We start from the raw sequence: 22,362 nt of genomic DNA, 5'->3' as shown, positions 1-22,362 counted from the left end.
GCCTTTGCTCGCACCTGCTCATTGCAACCAAACACATCCACTCTCCAGGAAACATGAGCCTATCCACCCTGGGGGTAAGTGCCCATTGCTGCACAGATCAGAGCCTCAAACTGCCTGGCAGTTTTAGCAGAGTGTTCCCACTCCCACCCACGAGATTTAATTTTGCCTAGTTCCATTTATTCCTAGAATGGAAATCCCCAGCATTGCCTACTGCTCCCTCTGGGCAGGGTCCCTGGGGAGGATGCCAGCGTGCCAACACCAAGCTGTTGAACAGGCACACAAAGAGCTTGCTGGGATCACACTCAGGAGCTACTCTGTGGGCTGAGATTCACAGGATCAGGGGTTTTTACCTCACAAGGAGCTCCCCTGCGACCAAACCACATTTCACAACTCGCGGCGCGACAGAAAGTTACCGGCCTAGAACCCAATAAAAGTATTCCCTTCCCCGTTCTAACACCAGAAGTATGAAGTGACCAACCAGGACATGCAGATGTCGCTCAGACTACACAAGTTGCTGCCCCTGGGAGCAGGTCTGACCCCAGAGAAGGGCTCCCCTCCCTCACCTGCGTAGGCGTTGGCCTGCTGCAGCAGCTCGGAGCAGGCGTGCACGTCGGCAAAGGCTCGGATGCCGAGGCAGTTCGTGGGATGCAGCTGGGATTGAAGGAAGTCACAGCAGTTTTTCCTAACATCCATCAGCTGCAATAAACTAGCAGCTGGCAACAAAACCTGCGAAGGCAAGAAAGGGGAATTAGAGCGAGTGACAAAGAGTGTTTGATGCCCAGCTTGCGCAAACTGGATGCAATTCCCCTTCAGGGTCCCTGTGGGGGACGAGAAGGAAGGTTAAAGGCTTGGCTCTATCCATATGCAGAAGATCTCCATTCATGCTCTAAGAAATGGAAATAGCTATCCCACGCTGGGCTAAAAGTGGAGCTCTTCTCCTCACATCTTCTCCCCACAAGACCTCGAGGCAGGTAAAGGGAGGACAAGACACAGGCAACCACGGGTGCACCTGCACTTCTGGCTTTGCTGCAGGTAGGTCCTGCACCACAGATTTATTGTTTTTTCCCCTGAAGAGCTTTATACTATTTACAAGCATTGCCATCAGATTCAAAGCCCATAGCAGCCCAGCACTCCTCAAAACCCTGAACTTTCTTATTTCCAACAAAACCAACTGGCCCCTGAGCAGGGTGCCCAAATGGCTGTGTAAGAGAGGAAGTTCCCAGAAGCTCAAACAGGTTTTAGTGACAGCAAGACTCCCAGGAAAGATGGGGCCAACTATTCAAATTAACAGCTCTCATTTCCACTCACACAAAATGCTGTGGACACTTGTGGTTCGTTCTGAAAATAAGGTACTGCTTTGTCCCTCCAAAACTAAGTGCAGAAAATGGAGATGGACGTGGATCAGGAATGTGACATCTGCTGGAAAAAAACACCTTTGAGGCCAGTAAGAAGGACAGGAAGTAGAAAACAAAGTCAATCGGGACGTTACAGCCCGTGACATCAGCTACTTCCTTTCTTATGTCGAACAGCAACTGCAGACGTGTCTTATCCCAGACCCTTCATAGCTCTGGCTGCTTCACACATGTCCTTCCAACTGGGCATCTGTGCTCACCATCTGAGCACACATTTCCTGGAAATTACTTCCAACTCAAAAAAACCCAAGCAGCTGTTAAACAAAAGTGGGTTAACAGCGTTCACCTCCCCGGATCTCAATGGCACGGAAGGGATAAAGATGTCCCCTCCCTGTCCCCGCCACCACAGTCCCATTCCACATCAGGGCAGGACACTCACAACCTGCCCCAGGTCTTTCTAAGCCACAGATGCATTCCAGCTCCATCCCAGCTGAACAGCAGCCAAGCATCCACCGCCAACAGGCAACAATAAAAAGAGAAATCAATTAACCCGGGAGTCTGTTTTGGCCCAGGTCTCTTCATGCCAGGATGAGACTAGTTTGGGGGTTTGATTAAATCAAGATAGCAATATTCTAGGTTTTTGAAACCTAGATGTGGACCACTTTCTGATTAGCTGAACGAGAGGTGAGCACATGAGCTGCATAAGGGTTTTGGGTAGAGGAGCCAGACTCCCTGCAAAAACTCTCTGGGCACAGACCATACAGAGCTTCTTCTGTGCACCCCCATCCATCCAGCACGTCCACCTGCCAATCCAGGGGGGCTGCCTACCTCCAGTGTTTGGGATATTGCCTCTAAACCAGAAGGTGCTCACTGCCATCACTAACACCACATGCGACAGCCCCTGGACGTACCAGTACTACTGTTACAGCCCTGTGCTGGCTTCAGAGGGCAGTGCAGAAGGAGCCTCACACCACTGAAGCCTTTGGGAAAGGGGCATTACCACATAACACTTCTCAGAAGTAGGATATAAAAAGCCTATCAGGAGATGAGTGGATTTTCTCTTTCCCATTTCCCAGTTGAGCGTCTCGACACTCATCTTGTTTTTACCAGGGAAGGCGAAAAGCAAGCAAAGGATTTCCGGGAGAACAAAGTCTGTTTCCTTTAGAAATAACAAGAGGAAATGCCCTGCCTAAACATGCAGCAGGACCAAACTGCAACCCCATTAACATCCAGGCATGTTACTCACTTGGGTCTGGATTTGACTCTCAGTATTTGAACTCCAACAGCCGTGAAAGATTTACAGAGAGTTGGCTTCTGTACCAGATCTGCCTCCATATCAAAACCCACTCATTTCTTGAAACTATGTCAAAATTATCTGCTATTACTACTGAGACTGACTGCTTTGCTAAATAATTTATCTCATCTATGGGGAGTGTGTATATATATATATAGAGAGAGATATAACCATAACCATCTAGATCACCAGCTGTGCTCTGCAGACTCGTACCAATTTCAAGTTTAACACAACACTGCCTGTGCAATCACTTCCACAGACCTTTGATGTCCCTAAACTAGGAACATCTTTCAGCCAAAAGTGCTCTGTGTCACTCTAAGGTTTATTCATTAATGCTGGACTGCAGAGACTGGGGTTGATTCCCTAGCGTGACACAGCCTTCCAGGTACCCGTGGCCAAAAGTTAACTTACTCCATTCCTGCTCTGCAAAACTGGGAAAGGAGCATTTTCCCAGGGCAGGGGATGTATTAAAGCTCATAAGCAGCTTTGACAATTCAGTCAAATTAGAAGCCAAACAAGAGTACTGGCTGTAATCCTCAGCTGCACATCCAGGGACACAGCTGGGACTGCACATCTGCCCAAACAGGGAGACAGCTCCCAAGCACCCTCCCAGGGGAACCCGTGACCAGAGAAATTAATGGATTTTGTGTTTGCACGGCAGGTAAAGCACACAGTTTTAAATGAACTGCTCCAAACTGCACGAGTAGTGGAGATAAAACTACATTAGTGTAATGTGGCTTTTGAGTGCAAGGATGGCAATTAGGCTTTATTACTCCCCAGCTGCTCCCAGGCAGCACACGGGGTGAACAACGGAGCTTCCACTTAAATGCTCCACCTGGGGAGAAATGGCCCAGACAGAGGCAAGTGTGACAGGATCAGGGAACCACAAAGCCTCACCAGGAGCAGGAATGCCAGAAGCAGGCATGAGAAGGACATGGGATATAGAGGTGAGAGAGAAAACCGGGGAGCTGCTGGCAACTTCCCTCCTGATCTACATTCTCCAACTTCAGACACACCGTTCCTTGATTAAACCGTGGAATAAAAATGTAGAGACACTTCCATCAGGCCCAGCATAGTCCTCTGGTGCCACATCCACGAGTTTCTCCTCATCTCTGTATTAGGCCAAGCCAACTTATAAGACTTTCCATAGGTCTAAGGAAGGTCCCCCAACCCAGAGGAGTCAACCTTGCCATGGACCAGGACCCCCAGCACTCCAAGGCAATCCATGGCAAGGAGCTTTGGTTGCAGGGAGGAAGACAGCTCTGATTTATTGTTGAAAGGTGCTCTGCCTCACCCTGGGCTTGCATCTGCTACAATTCCAGCTTTTGGAGTGAAGAGGGGGAAGGGTGATGAACTGACCCACTTAGCACCCCTTTATCATGAAAACTGCATCTGCCACACAACTCTCCTTCCTTGCTGTGAAGTCCTAAGTCTGTAGGGAGAGCTGAGGTGCAGGAGCACACTTCTGAAATGGAAATAGTACAGCTCCTGGCAAAGCTTTTTTCCTCTTTTCTCAAGTCATTTTGTATGACAATTACTGTGCCTGCAAAGCTGACAGTTTCAATATCTACTTCCTCCAGACAGCTAATTTCAGGTTTCATTCTTTCTGCACAATCCATATCTCAAACTATGGCTGTGCACAAGGACACCCCTCACATGTGGTAACACTGCACAGCGTCCGTAAGTTTAATTGGGAAGTCAGGTTAATCAGGATTTTTTCCAGGGAATCATTACAGCCTGAATGATAATGACTTTCTTAATTGGGAGGGCAATTCTCAGGCTGCTGAAAGTAATGAAGTGTCATCTTCATTAAGGATGGCTGGGACACACTGAGGAGGGACTGTATTCACTGCCTGGAACCAGAGGTCCAGTTATGTTCACAGGACCACCTTAGAGAATGAGGAGCCTCCTCCCAAATCTCCTCATCATTCAGCTCTGTTCGAGGACACCACGCTCAGCTCCCCCATCGCCAGACTTTGCTCCCATCACTCGGAGCTGGCAGGTTTGATATGAGGGTTGGAAAGCAGCAGTGCAGCCACTTCAGCTGCAAAATCAAGACCTAACTGAAAAACCCAAGTAATTGCAGTGTTAAAACCACCAGCTACTCCACACAGGTGGGGAGCAGCAGGCCCTGTGCTCTGACACGTGTTCCATGGAAGTCAACCAGGGCTGCACGTGAGCATCCATGAACTTCCCCATGACAATCACTTCAGTTTTCCTTCCTTTTACAGAAACTGCATGACACAACAACTTCCTTCTAAATAAATGTATCAAACTCCACCTTCAAATGAATGAGACCTGTATGTCATGCATATGAATCTTTACAACCAACCCTGATGTGGGGTGCAACAGAAGAGGAACAACAGAAGGCAGTGGGGACAGAAATCCCAGTGTGGGTTTTGCTGAGATAACATGACTGCAATAAAGACAGAAGTTCTCTCTCTGCTCCATGCCTTCCAAACAAGTGGGAGTTTAAATCCCAAATGCATTTTCAGAGGTAAAATGCTGCTCAGCATAGAAGATTCTTTGTCATCCATCATCCCTGAGCCCTCCTACTGCTTCATCTACACTGCCTTGCAATCTCCCTCTAAGAATGAAGGTCCAGTAGATAAAGCAGGATTGCATTTGCTGGGGCAGTTCTCACCTACATGCCCCCAGCAGGGTTAGAAGAGAGTATTCCCTTCACATGGGCTCAGTGCTCTCCTTTACAGAGCTTAGGTGGGCTGAAAATCCCCTTTGTCTGCACATTTGGGACATAATCTTGAGGAGAAATTGGATGAACCTCCCCCCCAGGAACTCACTACATAGATGATGACTGGAACTGACTGGAAAGGCTTGGCCCCTTGTACACACATCCTTCCTCACACGAAAAACAAAACAAAAAGCACCGTGTCATTTCATTGTACAATCAGCTACAGAAATACAAGCTTAGAAAAAAGGGAGTCTCACTTCCTGAACTCATACCAGGCCTATAAAAGCAAAAAAAAAAAAAAAAATACAGGTTTCTATTAGAAAAGAAGTAACAAAAATACTGTAAAAAGGTTTCTTGTTGTGAAGTGCTGGGCACTGCTCAGCATTCGAGCACGCCTGGGAGCATTCATTCCTGCACTGCATGGCACCTTTGCTGCTCATCTTCTTCTCATTTCTATTCTGCTCTCATCTTATTTTGCTCACTGAAAAGATCGTGTCTTTTCATTTATTCACAAGTTTTGGTAGCTTGGCTGCATCTGCTCAGTTAATGCCATTGAGCAATCTTTTTATTTTTGCTCGTTTCTACAATGAAATTACCTGGCACCTATGCCCAGAAATTGCTTCTTCCACCTACTCAGGAAGTCTGAAAAACTCCTTTTAAAAAGCACCTTTGCCCTGCTAGAGAATCAGAGTGCATGGCATGGCAATAACAGACCTCAGGAAATACCTGCTGGGAAAAGAGAAAGTCTCACTGTGCTCAAGCAAGGCTGTGAAGGAACGTTGCTGAAACAACACAGGTACTTCTGAGGTGTCCTTGGGTGGATGGATGGATGGATGAATGACCCAAAGCTGTGCATCAGGAGGATGTGGTGATGCAAGGGACCAAACCTTCCTCCTAAGCTTGACACTGCTAATCCAAACCAGAGACTGCAAAGAGCTTAATTTTTGTTGTTCATGTTTTTTGCCTTCACTGATGTGAAACTTTCCAACAAATGACAGAATATTCATTTCTGTAAACTTTTCTTCTTTTGGCTGCAGGTGAATATTAACCTGTTTATAGCCTTTTGTTCAGAGCAAAACACCCAGAGACAGGATCTATTTCTGTTGGTTTCATTACAAAATTATAATAAATTCCATAAAACATTTTCAGCATGAACATTTTAAACATAATAAAATTTAAACTAGTCAGTTAATCTTGCAGTAGAACAGCTTCATTTTTTAGCTCCTGTGAATTAATTTACCTCTAGCCTAAAGAGTTATTCACAGAGTGGTTATTGAAATAAATCCTGCAGTAAAAGGACCTGGTTTAATAGACTGGGAAAAAACACCATGCCCAAACCTTAGTATTCAAAACTTATGTTTTTTTATCTTGCTGTCTAAGAGATGAAAGCCAAAATACAGACAGGGAGCTTACTTTAACTCCTTGTAATCCCCAGGCCACAGAAGGCAGGCTTTGGTTAGGTTTTACTAAGAAAGACAGCTTTCCAGCTGCTCGGAAAAGGGAACGCCTGGACTTTTCCCAGACCTCCTGGGCAGGCCCAGGCAGAGCAGGACAGAGCCAGCTCTCCAGCCTGCTCCAGCTCCCACAGCCCTACTTACACACAGGTGCAGCTGGAGCACCAAAATACTCCCCTGGGAACGCAGCCAGAGCAGGCACAGGCCCTTCCCAAGCTCCATTCAAGGCAGGCTGGCTGGGGCCAGACGGTGTCCCGAGCTCCACACATCCCACGTGCCGAGTGGGTGCTTCTGAGCCACCCAACAACCAGCAGCATGGAAGGAAAGCACACATTTCAGAAAGCACATGGATCTGGCCTTCATATTTCCCACAGAAGAAGGGACCAGCCCAAGAGTGTAAATGTCGTTTTTCCTTCCGCAGTGGGAGATCCCAGAGGTCCAAGGAGCTCCACCCCAGTTCCCCACTGAGTAACGTTGTATGTCAGCTGCTGATGACCCTGACTATACAGAGTCACACAGCAGAGAGCCAGTCCAAGCCACCCACAGCTGGGTTTGAGTCTCAGCTCCTTTGCTGCAGTGACACCTTGAAGGTCTCCTCGCTGATGGTCCTGTAGGACAACCAGGCTCCACACTCCTGCCAGTGTGACAACTGCCAGGTTGGGAGCACACCAGAAAGTCAAGTTTATAAAAGTGGAGGGCAGAAGGGGCAAGAAAAGGCCCCCACAGACTTGGGTCACAAAGCATGGCAAGGGCTTAGACTGCAAAGTGGGCACAGCCCAGGGTTTTTCAGGAGCAACTGGTCAGCAAGAACCTGCACTGTCCCTGAGGGACTGGAGCAGAAGAGCTCACAGCAAGAACCTCATTTCAAGCAGAACTAGTCTAATTTTGCCATGTTAATTAGGTCAACAGAATGCACCCAGCAGCACTGCCCCTTTCTTTCCAGCATCATGGACAGAGACTTGTTACCCTGACCTATGTCCAGGTCACAGAGAGGAGGACAAGGGGCTCAAACTGCCCCTTGCAAACAAAAACAGAGACCCACCGAAAAGCACGTCCACACACGAGCTCCCAGCATCCCTTCCAGAAATCAGTGCCTGAGTGCAGAGCCTTTTTCTTACCACAAATACAAGCAGAGTCAAAGAAAGAGCTTGACCAGCAGCCACAGCCACGTGACACGGCGAAACACTCTCTTCCTGAGCACCCTGCTTTATCTCTGGGCTGCCTTTCAATTACTCTTTCCACTCTTGGACAAATATTGACCTCACAGAAATTCAAGACAGAGTGCACACACAAAAATAAAAAGGAAGAATGCCCTCATTTGAACAATATATTCCACTCAAAGCTCTGCTGAACAACTCAAACAACCAAGAAGAATTTAAAAACTAACAGCCAGATTACCCTGCCCTGGCCTTAAAATTCACTGCTTGTTTGAGTCTATTCTGACCTTCGACAGACTGACCCACAAGTCAGCACAGCTTCTTGGAAGGCAAATGCCTGCTCTTGTTATAAGAGCCCAACACAAAAGCTAAATGCAACATGACTTAAGTGCAGGGAAAACACTAAAGTGCCTCAAGACTAAACAGAGGCTGGAAGTAGCTTTTTTCAAGCTCAACCTTTTACTTTCTGCAGCCTGAGGAGATCCCTCATCCCCAAAAGGACCTGTGCCTTTGAGTTTCAAGCTTTTCACTCAGTTCTCCACGGGAAGTGCTGGCCCAGACCTACCTGCACATTCTCCTCCGTGACCTCGATCTCAGCGGTGTAGATGTAATCAATCAGCTTCCTCAGGGTCTGGCCATCGACGTCTTTTATCTCAATCTTCTTGGCCTTGCTTTCAGACATGTCTCCTGGAATTCAGTTCAAAAGGACAGTTACAGTTTGCTCTGCAGAACCTCGCTCCCCACACACCCAGCACGTTCTCCTGCTGACTACGAGACTGCCTGGCACTATCCCTGACCATTGAAGAACAACCAGGGAGATTCCCAGAAGCCTCCTAACGCCAGCTAAAAAACAACTCAACACTGAGGACACCAATGTAAAAAAAAAATAAGTCAATAAATGCAACGAGCTTAATTTCGTGACAGAAAAGAACCTGCTGTGGGTCTCCTGCATTCAAACAAATATAGAGGTAAAAAAAAAAACCAAAAAAACAGTATGTCCCTCAACAGTATAGGGACAGACTCAAAGAGATTGTGGATAAGTCTTAGAAAGACCTTTTTTATATATTTACTGTAAGTATTTTTAATTTTTTTAATATATATACATATGGGTAGATGAGTATGCTGCACCAGCTGCTTTAGGGTGTTTTGTGGTATACCCTACAGTAAAAGCAATGCAGTGTTATACCCTCTTTCTTTAGGAAGAAGCTGAAACCTGCTCAGGAAAACAAGCACCCAGAGTGCAGCCAGCTTCTCTCAATTACCCTGCTGTAACCCATCCCTCAGATACACCTTGTGCAAAGCATCCACACAGGAACATGCATTTCCTCACCTCTCACTTTCCCAGCCTCACACATTTGAATCCAAACTTTATCCTTCCTTCAAATCCATAACTTAAAAACAGGCAGAACTAGGGGAATAATTTCCCCTCTGGATATACAAGTAAAACCACATGTCCGTGTAAGAGCCTATTCATGACCCACCTCCACGCCCCCTGCGTAATAGGAGCACGACAGAGGAACAAAATCATGCTGGGGGGGGAAGAGAAAGGGCTCCCCAGGGCCCTTCCAGCATCCACGCACACCATGACCTCACCCAGGGTTTAATCACCAAGATCTTGAGGGGCCACAGAAAAGAAAGGGCAAAACCCCGAGCGGAAAGAAAATGATGGGTGGAAAAACAAAGTTAAACAAAGGAGAGCATGAAAAAATGTCAATTCTTAAACCTGGGCACGAATAATCACCACTCTCAGAAATCCGGTGACTCAGTACTGCTGTGGGATTAAGTGGGAAAATATTTCCTGCAGCCTATAGGAGAAGTAATTACAGCCTACACCTCTGTGCAGTGTTTGACAAGACGTGGCTGGGCACATCAAGTGCACAGAGTCAGATGTTAAAGGGGGGTCCAAGCTTGAGCAATACCTGGATCCTGCAAATTGAACTTTGCTGACTTCATTTATGCCAATAAGTGGGTAAATAACAGGAGTGGGGTGAGACCATAAGTGTTAGAAGAGTCAAAGGCCCCAAGAAGTGAAATAATATTTGCCCCAAATTCAATTTTTAAAATTAAATAATAAAGTGTTATTCGGAGAAGCCCATGAATATAAATGTACAAGTACAAAGGGATAAGTGACCTACATTTGGGAGGCCTTCAAAGCAGGCAGGACTTTTTAATTGACAAAATGTCATCTTCACACACTTCCTCCCCCAAAAACAACCCAGATGTCTCCAGAGATGAGAGGGGGCTTCTGAGAACAGGCCAGTCCCCATCAGCCTTGTGGTGCTGGAGGTGCCTGCAAGGAGCACCCCCCAAACCCCCCCTGCAGGAGGAGGAGCAGAGCAGCCAGAGCCCTGTGGGACCCACAGTGCAGAGAGGAGGCTCAGCCTTGCACACCCAGGGATCGATGCAGAAATAGCTTGGAGGGACCAACCTGATAACATCATCTGTCCTTGTGGTGTTCATGTGACACAGGCAACAAAAATAAAAGCTGTGTGGGCTTCCACACCCACCAGCAAGCTGCCAGCCCTGCATACCAACAGCCTCCGCTGGCTCTGCTCCTGCCAGCCCAGGCACCGTGAGGGGGGAGTCTCACATGCTGGGCCCCACAGTCGAATGGGATCCAACTTGGAGTGATGGAGTTCCTCCCACTTGTCAGAGGGTGGACATGCCTCTAGTGCTGTGGAGTGAGGAGGAACCTGGAGACACCACAAGTGACCCAAGGTAGGGGTTGGTGCAGACCAGGAGGAGGCCAGCACAGAGCCAGGGTAAATGCAGCCTGTGGGGCACAGCTGAGGGCAGCCAATAGTGGACCAATGAAGGCATCTCACCCCACATCCCTTCAGGAAAAAAAAAATCCCACAAACCCCAACTCCCAGGATGTCTCTCATAAGTCAGGCTCAAACCTTACCTGACACCTCAGTCACAGAATAACTCAGAGCACTACCATCATCTCTCATCCCTAAGGGCTGTGGTGAGAAAGGGCTGCCTTGCCCAAGGTGCTGCACAGACCTGTCCCTGCACCTCTGTGGCTGGGCAGAGTCAGGCAGACTCAAGGGACAAGGTATGGGGGAGTAAAGGCAGGTAAAACAGGTGGACTGGCTCCAAGCAGACCCTCTTCAGGGGACAGACTTTGCAGACAATGGCCCTTTGTGATACACTTTTTCTGCATCATGCTCAACAGGGAAAGCAGTGCTTTCCCTGTTCCCCTCTGCTCATGAGGGCAGGGAGAGAGCAGAGCTCTGCTCTGGCACAAGATAAACTAGTCTCAAAACTGCAGCAGCTCACAGTGCCATGTTTACCCAGCACTGCAGCCTGTCCTGCCTCCTACACACTGCACTCCAGAGAGGCTCCCCAGTGCTTTCACAGAGACAGCTTTGCCTGCCTCCTAAGTCCCAGATGTGCTGAAGGAGAATACAAGTGCATCATATAACATAACTACAGCCTCTCACACATGGGGTGAGTGCCTTGAAGCAGCACGTGAGACCTGCAAGGGAAAGCACATGAGACCTGCTTCCTCCTTCAGGATTTCCAATGTTCCAAAGGTATCTCACAGTAGCAGCCCCAGCAGCATCACTGAAGTATTTTCTACCCTTTTCAAAATGACTGTTTTCTTCTAAGTGGACAAAAATTACTGTCCCAAATTATCCCCACAGAATGGTGCCAATGAGAACCAGACACCATCCAAAATGCTACAGAAAGCCAGTGCAAAAAGGGACACTCAGTTAGGAAGTGCTGGGTCCCATCTCCCCTACAGCAGTGGAAGATAGGAATGGAAGATGTGCCTGCCCATTTTCAGGCTTCCCAAGGCTGTTTCAAAGAGGAATGCCTAACCAGAGGACAGAAGATGGTTTAGGAAAGACTCCAAGGTCATCACAAGGTCATTCATGACACCAAAGTCAGGCTCAGCTGTCAGGGACGGGGCCTGCAGAGCAAGCAGCAGGCAAAGGTGGATGAGCAGCAGGTCTCAGTTTGGTTTCCACTGTTCACAGCTTCCTGCTGATCACTCACTCACAGTGTGGCTGCTGGCACTGCTGGGGGATCCCTCCAGCCCCCCACAGCCCCAGAAAGCTGCTCCTCCAGCGGGAACTCAGCGTCCACAGGCAGCTCCTGCAAACACCCCATGGTGTGGCTGTCCCTGAGCCACTGGCTACATCACTGATGCAAAACTGCAATGCAAAAAAAATCAAGTCACCACAACCAACTCATGTTGGAGCTGTGATTTTAAACTGTCCCTTTGCAGGGAGGGAACCCCCACAGAGCTGGAAGGAGATCACGCACTCAATCTTTGCAAGAGAGAGATCCAGACCTTAGGAATTTGGGACTAGCCAGATTGAAAGCAAAGGGAGAACTGGTCTCTGCCTGACCCTCTGCCCCCGGGGATGTGTCAGGGGGAGGGGACAGGCGGCTGCCCAGGCTGTCACTCAGCCCAGGGGAGCTGCCGAGCAGCCACATGACCGTGGTTAGCTGATTACTGTTTAACTCACAGCTCGAGGGATTACACGGCCCAGAGAATTCCTGCATGGAAACATGAGCAGCCCTGCACCACCACCTTCCTGCTCAGATGACCTCTAAGGATCAGAGGGTTTTTCCAAGAGTTTTCCTTTACTAAATGTCTCGCCAGGAACGAGCATCACAAGCCCTCCCAAGTCATGCTCGAGGTGCCCTGACAAACAGTTGTTTCTGAGCAGCATTTGCTCCTCTGCCTCACCACCACAGCCAACACCAACTTCAGGGTGCAGCAGCAGTGCCCTGGAAAACACAAATGCTCTCCCACCTGAGCTCATCACACTGATAAAGCCACCACGGCGTCACATCTCGTCTCACATTCAGACATCTGTTTATACCTGAGGTTCTCCCCCCACCTCCATCACAGAAGGGAAAAAAGCTTCCCAAATGACAAGCTCTTTCCTGAGAAATGCTGTGTTCTGCTTCCAGCAAAGCAAATTAAACTAGGTCTAATCCCAAGGCTTTTAAAAGGAAGAAGCAAGCCCTAGACTACAAGCAAATGAACATGAAACAGGGGCAAAACCCCTGTAGCTCATTTATGTTGGAGTTCAGGGACAGTAACACCCATTCCCTGGGGTGTAAAAATCATTTTCTTTGTATTTGGTTAAGTCAGTTCCTACCCTGGAGAGGAGGGCAAGGAAAAGGAAGGAAGCTAAGGAGTTCCTGACCAGACTAATTTTACTAGAATGACTTAAATAAGCTGGTCACTCTCCTGCCTCAGTATTGGCATGCCTTTCTTTGGCTTTCTTTGCTGCCCTGCCTGGGCACAGCCTCCAAAGGGCACCTGCTACAGTGATCAGGCCAACAGAGCAAGAATTTTGTCCTCCTCTTCCCTTCTGCCCTTACCAAAACATACCAGACTGCAGCAACACGCTCTGCCAAAAAGCAGGGCTGCTAAAACACACTGGGAGTGAGAGAACAACGGTGTTATTTCAGGCAGCAGAAAAAAGTGCCGTGGGAGATTAAACATCTGTGACTGCCAAATCAGTATCAGCAGGGCTGAGCCTTGAAACTACAACTCCTGTGCCAGCTACTTCTTTGATGTGCACCATGAACATTTAGGGCACTGCACACGTGCTTGATGTTAATAATGTTTTCATGACCCACGGTCTTGTTAGGGGGAATAAAAATAACCAAAAAAATCAAGTGAGCCAAACCCCATAGTAAACCTTACTGTGGCCCACATGCTACCCACTCACCCCACAGCCACACAAGCACCCCACAACCATACAGATGCCTCAAGGAATTAGTCAAGGATGACCAGCATCATCCATGAAGCTTAGCAAACTGCAGACCTATCTGTATCACTTCTCTCTTAAGGAAACCCTCTGCCTGTGCTGCAGCTCCTGACAGAGACACAGCCTGAGGCCTCGGGATTGCAATGGCCTGTTCAACCCCAGAACAGCGTGTGGTGTCAAAGAGAGTACCTGTAAACATGGCACAGAAATAGGGGCTGCAGGCCGCCAGGACCACGCGGTGGGCTTCCATCTCCACGGTCTCAGCCACAATCACCACATCACAGAGGAGCCTCTTGCTGGAAAAAAACACCAGAAAAGACAAAGGTCATTTCAGAATTCCTGGTCAGGCAAAAAGCTACATCAGTATAGCCTGAAAAAGTAAGTGGAAGACCCACCACTACAGACACAGCACCTGAGCCTCTGCCAAATCCCAGTGCAAGGTCCTCTAATCCTTCAGCTACCAGCTCCCATCACTGTTTGCCTACAAAGCAAAGCCTGAATCCTACTGATGCTGCAGCCCTGCCTGTGGTTCTGCTTTTCCCAGGAAAAAAAATGGAAGTCAAACTAGGCATACACACTGCCCAAAGAACAAAGGATAAGGGGCTCCTTCCACCTCTCAAACAAGTGGGGCTTGGAGAAGGCACAGAAGAGCTTAAGAGTTTGGGCACTACCTGGAGCCAGGCTCTAGCAGGTCGGTAAGAGAAGGGAACACCAGCAGCACTTTGGTCTTTCCACAGGGGAAGGGTAGAGTGGAAAATGCAGTGATTTCGGTACTTCCTTCCGTGCTTGGCCCTAAAGAATGTGACCACCAAAACATGTCCTGGCATTGATGAGCAGAGAGGCTGCCTCTGCCATCTGCCAGAGAGGAGGTGTCAATCACTGGAGTTTATCCATGGGCATGAGGACTTTCTTTACCTCAGGAATTAGTCTGGGATTAAGAGTCACTGGGATAAAGAACTGGGTCCCAGACAGAAACAAAAAAAAAAACCCTTCTAAGCTCCCCCACTGACTCATTGTACAGCTTTGGAAAAGTCACTTCATTAAGGAGTGACCTTTTCTACTCGCCCCACGTCCCTCCTTTGAGGATTCATTAGTTAATGTTTGCACAGAGCTTCGCAGATGCCGACAGCAAAAAGTGCTCAGCCTCCCAATAAGTTGGTTTAAGATGCTTAAGCATACAAATGCAAACTAGGGGTGTTCTTTTCAAATGCCAAGCCTGAAAAAGGATCAGTGTCTGTAAATCTAGATGTTGCCTTCTCTTCAGAAATGCTTATCTTCACACTGAACTTTGTCTTTAGGAAACCTCGTTATCAAATAAACATACACAGAGTTTCTAATGGACTAGGTATGCCTAGTATGTGAACAAAACAGCTGTGAAACAGAGGGTTAAAGTTGGAAAACAGGAAGAAAGCAGGAACTGGTAGTCTGTACTCTATGTTCACCCCAGTTTGGAAGGGGTAAGGGCAATGAGGGGAGCTCTTTATGAGCCTCTTAATGGAAGCTTCCTCATATCCTTCAGCTTATGCAAAAGGTGCTCTGCTCAATTCCTCTTTGGAGTCATCTACAGCCATCTAAAGTACCACTCATAAAATAATTTCATCTACATTTGAAAGCTAAAACCCTAAGTGACACTTAGGGACATGGTTTAGTGGTGAACGTGGCCGTGCTGGGTTAACAGTTGGACTCAATGGTCTTACAGGTCTTTTCCAACCTAAACAATTCTATGGTTCTATATTGCAAATAGGTTAAAAGCTTAGCAAGATTTTTCTACACCCTCTGTATGACATTTCTGGATGCATGTGAAGGGAGACACTATTAATTCAAGGTACCTATTAACACTGATTGTTGACAGCTTAACAGATCACAAGCTCAATGCACGTACAATAGATGTGAAACCTGTATATTCCAAAACAGCAGCAGGAGATGACGGAAAAACGAGTACTCAGAAGATGAAAACATGAGACAGGTGCTTAAGGGCAGCTTTCAGTCTTCTGTATTTTGTCACTTCAGTATTGCACAAAATCTAGCTAACCACAGGCACCAAGAAACATTGTCCATCTCCAGTTATTCCCACTATGCTTCAATTAACAAGGAATAATAGGAGCACAATAGATTTCTGAATATAGCTGCACAAACCTTTATTTTCAGATCCTTTGCTTTCAGTACAAAGAAAGGACCAGAGGGATGCCAGTTAAAAGTAAAAAGGAAAAAAATTACAGCATGCTCCGCTTCATGTAACTGTTACAATATTTCCATTTTCTGTTCCTATGCAACAGAGAATCACTGTCAGATATCTGTGAAAGGAAACGTTTTCAATCATTCTCCACACCAGAGAACGTGTATATTACAGAAAGTACGTAATCCACTGAGGAGAGGTAGCTATTGAAGCATCTCTGAGTACTTTGAGTGTGCCTGAAGAGTAGAGGGCGTTCCTTGCTCTCATCACACCATTTCGATGGCGAGGGAGCACGTACATCCATGTATATGGCACTCATACTTTCCATAGGAATTCTTTTAAAAATCTGGTTTCCAAGTCTATTTGAATGGTAAAGAACTCCAATGAGCTAGTCAGAAAAGTGCTTGCTAAACTTCTGTTTGGTTCAGGATAGCAGCAATGAAGGAACAACTCGTGTTGAACCGCCGCCACCACACTGCTGATGTGATGACAGCAGTTCTTGAAGACTCTGTTCACAGATGTTCTTTCAGCCTCCATTCTCCCTGTACCCACACAGCTGTGTAGAGACCAAGGTGTTCTCTTTTAACTTTTTTCCAATTTGCAAGTAGAGAGCTGACATTCTTCCTGAGCACTTGCTATTTTTTTTTCACCCCTTACTTTGGAGTGCTAAGCCCAGACTGAGTGATGCTGCTAGTTAAAGAGACTAAGAACAGTGCATTAATAATCTTTGGTCTGTAATTATGCGTAGGTGTCTTAATGTCTATAATGTTCTATCACTGGGTTTCAGACCATTATGTCAGTTAAGAACATAGTTTACAGCTGAATTTGCTGTAAGTAATGGAAAAGACTAAATGAATTCTTATCTATAAGTGAAGGGTATTGCTCAGATAACATTTTTGAGCCACAGTTGACTCCTTTTTCTGGGAAGACAGAGGTCTGAGGCTTGGGAGAGCAAACCACCACAAAAGGGCTATATTTTAGCTTCCCACTTGTTGATTAATCCTCTACATGCAACCATTAGCTGTTACAAAGATGGCACAACCTATTTTCTGAGTCTCCCAATCAGCACAATTCTGCTAAACGACAGAGGGTGCCCAGTAAGTCAAAAGTGTACCTTCGTAATTCATTCATGACCTTGAAAGCCTTTCTCATGTGAGAGGGATTGACTGTCACTGTGCGCTGCTCCTTTTCATCTTCAGCTGCCTCAGAGGAACGGGGGCTCTGCTTAATGCTAAAAAGAGGGACAAAAAAAGAAAAAGGAGTAGAAAGTTTGATTCAGTGGCACTTTCTAAAATGAGCATCGTAAAACTGCAGCACAGGGCATTAAGCATGGAGTTATTCACGTGTTTGTTAGTCAGCTCAGGTTCACTACACGAAGAGCATCACAAAATGCAGCTACTTCTGCATGGATGTTGAAAGCCAACTCAGCCTACATTTCAGTCAGCAGAGAAGAAAAGAAAAAAGTGCCAAACACTCGAGGACAAAGCCCAGTCTAACAGGCTTCAGGCCAGGAAAGCAGTATAAGTTGAAATTCAAGCCAGAACATAATCGCCTCACTGAATAGAAATAGACTTCAGCACTGGGAACTACAAGAGTACCATGATTTTTTAACATCCATATGGAGAAAGAGAAGTTTAGCCTTCAATGTCCCATCTGAAAAAGGCAAGCACACAATACATGACTTGTATCTTCTATAGAGGCAAGCAGAAAAGGACTATTAAAACTCCCTGCCCAGCTTCCAAAGCATTAGCTTTACTGAGGCCGCATCCCTTTTCCATTTTAGAAATAGGTCCATTTATTGCCACTGAAACGTATGGAATGAATTATTAAACCTTCCTACCAGAACCACCAGCTCTGCAGCCAATGTCAGCCCAGAAGCACCCAGTGCTGTGCCATGTTTAACCAGGCCAACAGGTGCCTCAGGCACACACATGTCCTCATGACTTTGTTGGGAGCATTGGCTCTTTGCACAGAATTGACAGCGGGTCGATATCTCCACCTCCCCAATCTGCGAGCGCGTCAAATCACTCGTAGCTAAAGGTTTCCACTTGGGATAGAAGCAGCACTTTGAGGCAGGTCCCTGCTCTGTTCACGCCCACGGTTCACCCCTCAAACCCTCAGCAGGCAAAGGCAAATAAAACAAGTCAAGGAGGGCTGTCCGTGTCAAAGCCAACTCGAAGAGAATGGTAGACTTTGGGAGGCAACTCCATCACCACCATGTGCCTGACACGAGACCTCAGAGCTTCCTTCCAAAGGACAGCTTCACCTCTGTCCCCTCCTCCCTGCCACCTTTCTTATTTGGGCTTGTATCATGATAAACCAACACTATTTACAACCCCCTTGACAGTGTGAGGCCCTTGCTGAACATTACATCCTCCCCACTGCCTGCTCCTGACAGGTGACTGTCACCATCACCGTGTCCCTTGAGGACACACAGAGCTCTTCATCCCCCAGCTGTCTGTGGTGGGCTGCACTGTCCTTCTCAAAGCAAGAGGCTGAACAGCAGCCAGGCTGCACACAGCTCAAACACACCCCTGCATACTGAGCAGCCTCCAGCTTTGTGCCTGAGAAAAAGGTTAATGCCAAAAAACAGCCAAGTCCAATTCTTTCACTTTGCTGAGCAAGTGAAATATTTTCAGTCATAAGTGAAGCCGCAAGGCTGAGCACAACATCACTCAGCACATGTCCCAGGGAGGAAGACAACTTCCCAGACTCTGTTACAGTTGTCATCCAATTATCTCAGTATGGCTGGATTAAAAGAAAAAAAAATCAGGAAGGAGAATATCTCATGTTAAAGGCTCAGTACTCAGGGGACTGGTGCCAGGCAGTGACACAACCAGCTCTTCTATCCCTGGAGAAAGCTGAACTCATTCTGTGCTGCACGTACTGCCAGAGGTGTCCACGGGCATGGAGCAGCACTGGCACTCGGCTCTTCCCCAAGCCTGCACACTCCAGTGAGGAAGTCTCCTGGCTCCAGGGACACAGCCTAATTCAGCTAAGCCTCATTGTTGTATCTATCAAAAGCTCTGGTGGAAACCTTAGGCCAGCTGAAGTTTGACCACAGCTTTGAACACCCCAGCAGAAACCCTTGGTTTTTGAACAGCTAAACCTGCTCCTTCGGCAGGACAGAGCCAAGAAGGGAAGAATGAGGCTCTGGAAGTGCAAGTGACTTCACTGAGCTTTCAGTTTCCAAAGCCGGAGCACGTACAGGAAGCAAACAAAGTAAACAAAAAAGAAAGGAAAATAAAAAAAAAAGAAAGTGAAACCAAAAGGCAGCGTCAGAGACAGCCCAAGCAGGACAGCTGGACACTGCAGAACACTGCTCTGGGCATCATCACAGACACGCCTCACGGATCCCAAATCAAGTGATGCACACAGAAGTCATGGGGGTTCTTTAACAAGAACAAGCACACCACCGAGATTTATTTATGAGCACTCCAGTGCTGGAGACCAAAGATCCTTTATGTTCAAACTTTTCCGCTGGCAAAAGACACAGTTCAAAGGACACAGCAAGTTTCGCTGAACACCAAAGTAAATGTCAGATCAACAAGGCTTCATAAAGCCTCAACTCCACCAACATTTGGCTGTGTATTTTAAAAGCAAAAAAATTGCATCAGAATTTTGGGAAAAGATCAAGCAGTTCTTCCCAAAAAGCAGTAAAAAGGTAATTTTTTTAAAAAGCATCCAAAGAGACATCCTGAGCTTTATTAACAGGGGTGGATTTCACAATTTGCCAAAGGCTTACCACAGAAAAATACTGCAGATTGTCTGGTTAAAAACTTGCTTCAAAAAAGATCAAGATATGCTATTTAAAGTTTTTTCCAAATGACTCATATGAAAAAACAGATTTGAAAAATTAATGGCCAGGAGCCTCTAACTCATCTTTGAGACGAACTCAGCTTCCACAGAACTGTGTGCCAGTAATGAACAGAGGATGGTTTTATCTGGGAGAGAGATTTTACACCTCCCTGCACACACTCTCAGAGATCACCGACACATTTCCAACGCAAAAATGCAAGAACCTGAACGCTCCAAGCAAATGCAACCTGCCACAAAGCAAAAGCTGCCCCTGAGAAGAACAAACCAGCACATTGCACAGCCCTTTTCTGAGATTTTTTTTTTCCCCCCCACAAGGCTAAGAATTATTAACTGTTGTAATTTTAATGGATCGAAGCAAAGGAAGAATGGGGTCTTCTGATCAAAGGTATCAGATGAGACCACCCAGACATGCTGGAGCCCCTGAACCCCATGACCACGGGGACTTCCCCCCCAGCACCTTCACGTTTGCCAAGCTCATGTCCTACTACACCAGCAGGACTCGCGAGTCAGCTGCCAGGAGCAATTTGTTCTATTCCTGGGCTATCCAAGGCCGTGCACTGAGTGAATGGACAAATGATTTAATTTCCCTGGGCCAGACAAGCATCCTCTTTATGGACACAGCAGGATTCTCCTAAAATAAGCAGAGAGGCTCTTCGTTCCAGACAGTGCCCACCCCACTGCCACCTCCTGCACGGCATTTAACAACGTCCCCAAGCAGAACAAATGAACCCTGATTTGAGGGTACCCAGTTAATCCAGGGAAGCTAATCAGTACCCCAACAACACCATGTTCCTCCTCTCCAGGACCCCTAGCAGGGTTGGACTCAGGCTTCCCAGGGCTCACAGCCCAGCTCCTGCCTGAGCATTCCCACATTCCGACAGACAGAAAGGTATTTTAAAAACCCCTAACCCACTGTTCTGCTGCCTACATATATCAACTATAAAGTTGGGTTGCCTTAGTTACCAGCAGTAATTACAGATGTCTTTGTAGATTATGTGAAAGAATAAAAGCCTTCCTCAGAGATAAACTGTCCCCTGGCAAGATTATTGCCGTGCAGAGAGCTGGTAAACCCCAGGAACAAAAATCCCAGCTCTGCCAAATCCAATTCTAACCCTGGCTTTATGGGAGCCAGGAGTTCACCCTGAAGGAAGGGTAGCTCTCAAATGCACTCTCCTTCAGAGCAGGGAAGGACGAGTTTCTGCACGTGTTTCTGGGAGAACAGCCACCGGGCTCAGCTCCCAACCCCATGTGGGCACCACGGAGGTCCTTCTCCACCAGGCTCTCCCACTGGAGAGGTGATGGGACTCCAGACATGTCCAGCCCAGCCTCATCCCACTGTGCATCACTGGAGGGGTCTCTGGGAGCTGCTCTAATCTCCTGCCACAGCAGCACAGGCTGAGTTCTGCTCTCCTGGTTATCCCCCAGCACCACAGAGCTTCAGCACCGCAAGCTCAGCCAAAGACTCAACCTGCCCTTCCCACAGCACAGCCAATCCACCGTCTCCACAGGGGCTTCATATCCTTAGATTAACTTAGAAATTACTGGTAACTGTAAATTTTCTAAGGCTATAGAGCTTCTTTGTGGTATATGTTACAATCATGGCCATAAAATGTTAATCTCCAGTTTCTGAGAGGTTTGACATCACTTTGATCTAAAAAAGTGACAGAAGCCCAATAGCAGTTAGTAGGGTTCAAAATTTAAATGCCTCTACTAAGATAAATGGAGACCAAAATATTAATTTAGTCTTAGCAAAAATAAAAATCATTTTACCTTAACTGGCCTTATTCTCTGTTTGGAATCAATGGCCAAAATCACGGCGCAAATACATTATGTCCAGCAGTTTTATTCCTCAAGCCACAGGAAGAAAAATAAGTCAGTGTAACAGCATAGTTATAAAAATCTCAATTTCTGAAACTGTCTTTAGGTCTATACAAAGACAGTAAAAAAATTGTGACTAAAGGAATCCACATACTGAGCAGGCTTTTGAGAGGATTTCAGAGAAATGCATTATCATTAAAACGTATGGGAGGCAGCATAATGGAAAGGATTATTTTTCTTTTAATAGCAATATTATTTTCCTATTTTGTTGAATTTTTTTAGTGCTTGCATCAACACGGAGACATTAGCTCAGAAAAACACACAACTGGCATAGAGCAGATCCCCAAAAGGAGATATTCATATCAAAGGAGACCTCAGGGGAAAAGCAGACTTTGGGAACTACTGAGAAGAAAAGTCTTTGCTGACAGTAATGGAAACAACACAAAATAACTCAAATATGACAATACCATTTACCAAAGGCAAATATTGTGTTTCTCAAACAAATGTCACAAAGACACTGCCTCCACTCAAATATAAAAAAAATCAGGTGTTTTAATATTTTAACAAAAAAAAAAAATTAACATTCCAGGGATTTTTTTCTATTCAAACTCAAACACATCTTGCAAATTCAGAACCAGAGTATCATGACTGACCATCGCCTTACACAATTTCTCCATAAAACTAAAATCCCTATCAGCACAGCAAAAGAAAACCAGGATTCTGAAATATTTTACTGCCAAATGTGAATATTTCAGGTTAATTCCCCCTTGCCCCCGGCTGCTTCTGCCTGTGTGCAATGACATGGGCACATGATACCACTGAACAACCTGGATGTGCAAGTTAACAGGATATTTGAGTC

At 46.6% G+C, this 22,362-nt stretch overlaps 1 protein-coding gene across 6 annotated transcripts in view; it reads right to left on the bottom strand.

Annotated features, from left to right (window-relative positions):
- Positions 1–22,362, bottom strand: part of LOC127473877 (kelch-like protein 3) — a 62,075-nt gene that overhangs the window by 23,483 nt on the left and 16,230 nt on the right. For 5 of the 6 annotated variants that reach the window (XR_007905615.1, XM_051794054.1, XM_051794055.1 and 2 more), the window contains 4 exons: positions 16,981–17,097; positions 13,880–13,986; positions 8,515–8,636; positions 564–726 (listed from right to left, as the gene is read on the bottom strand). Coding sequence is in view for 4 of the 6 variants with exons in the window: in XM_051794054.1 (XP_051650014.1) it covers positions 564–726; positions 8,515–8,636; positions 13,880–13,986; positions 16,981–17,097 (509 nt within the window). In the remaining 2 variants the exon portion in view is untranslated. Of the gene's footprint in view, positions 1–563; positions 727–8,514; positions 8,637–13,879; positions 13,987–16,980; positions 17,098–22,362 lie in introns of those variants that run through there. The other variant, XM_051794059.1, reaches the window with a different exon arrangement.

The sequence above is a fragment of the Manacus candei genome, unplaced genomic scaffold (genome assembly GCF_025592945.1).
Source record: "Manacus candei isolate 608988 ecotype Guabito, Panama unplaced genomic scaffold, ASM2559294v1 h1tg000037l, whole genome shotgun sequence".
NCBI lineage: Eukaryota > Metazoa > Chordata > Aves > Passeriformes > Pipridae > Manacus > Manacus candei.
Note: the sequence above shows the minus strand (reverse complement) of the source record. Positions and strands in the feature narration are given on the sequence as shown.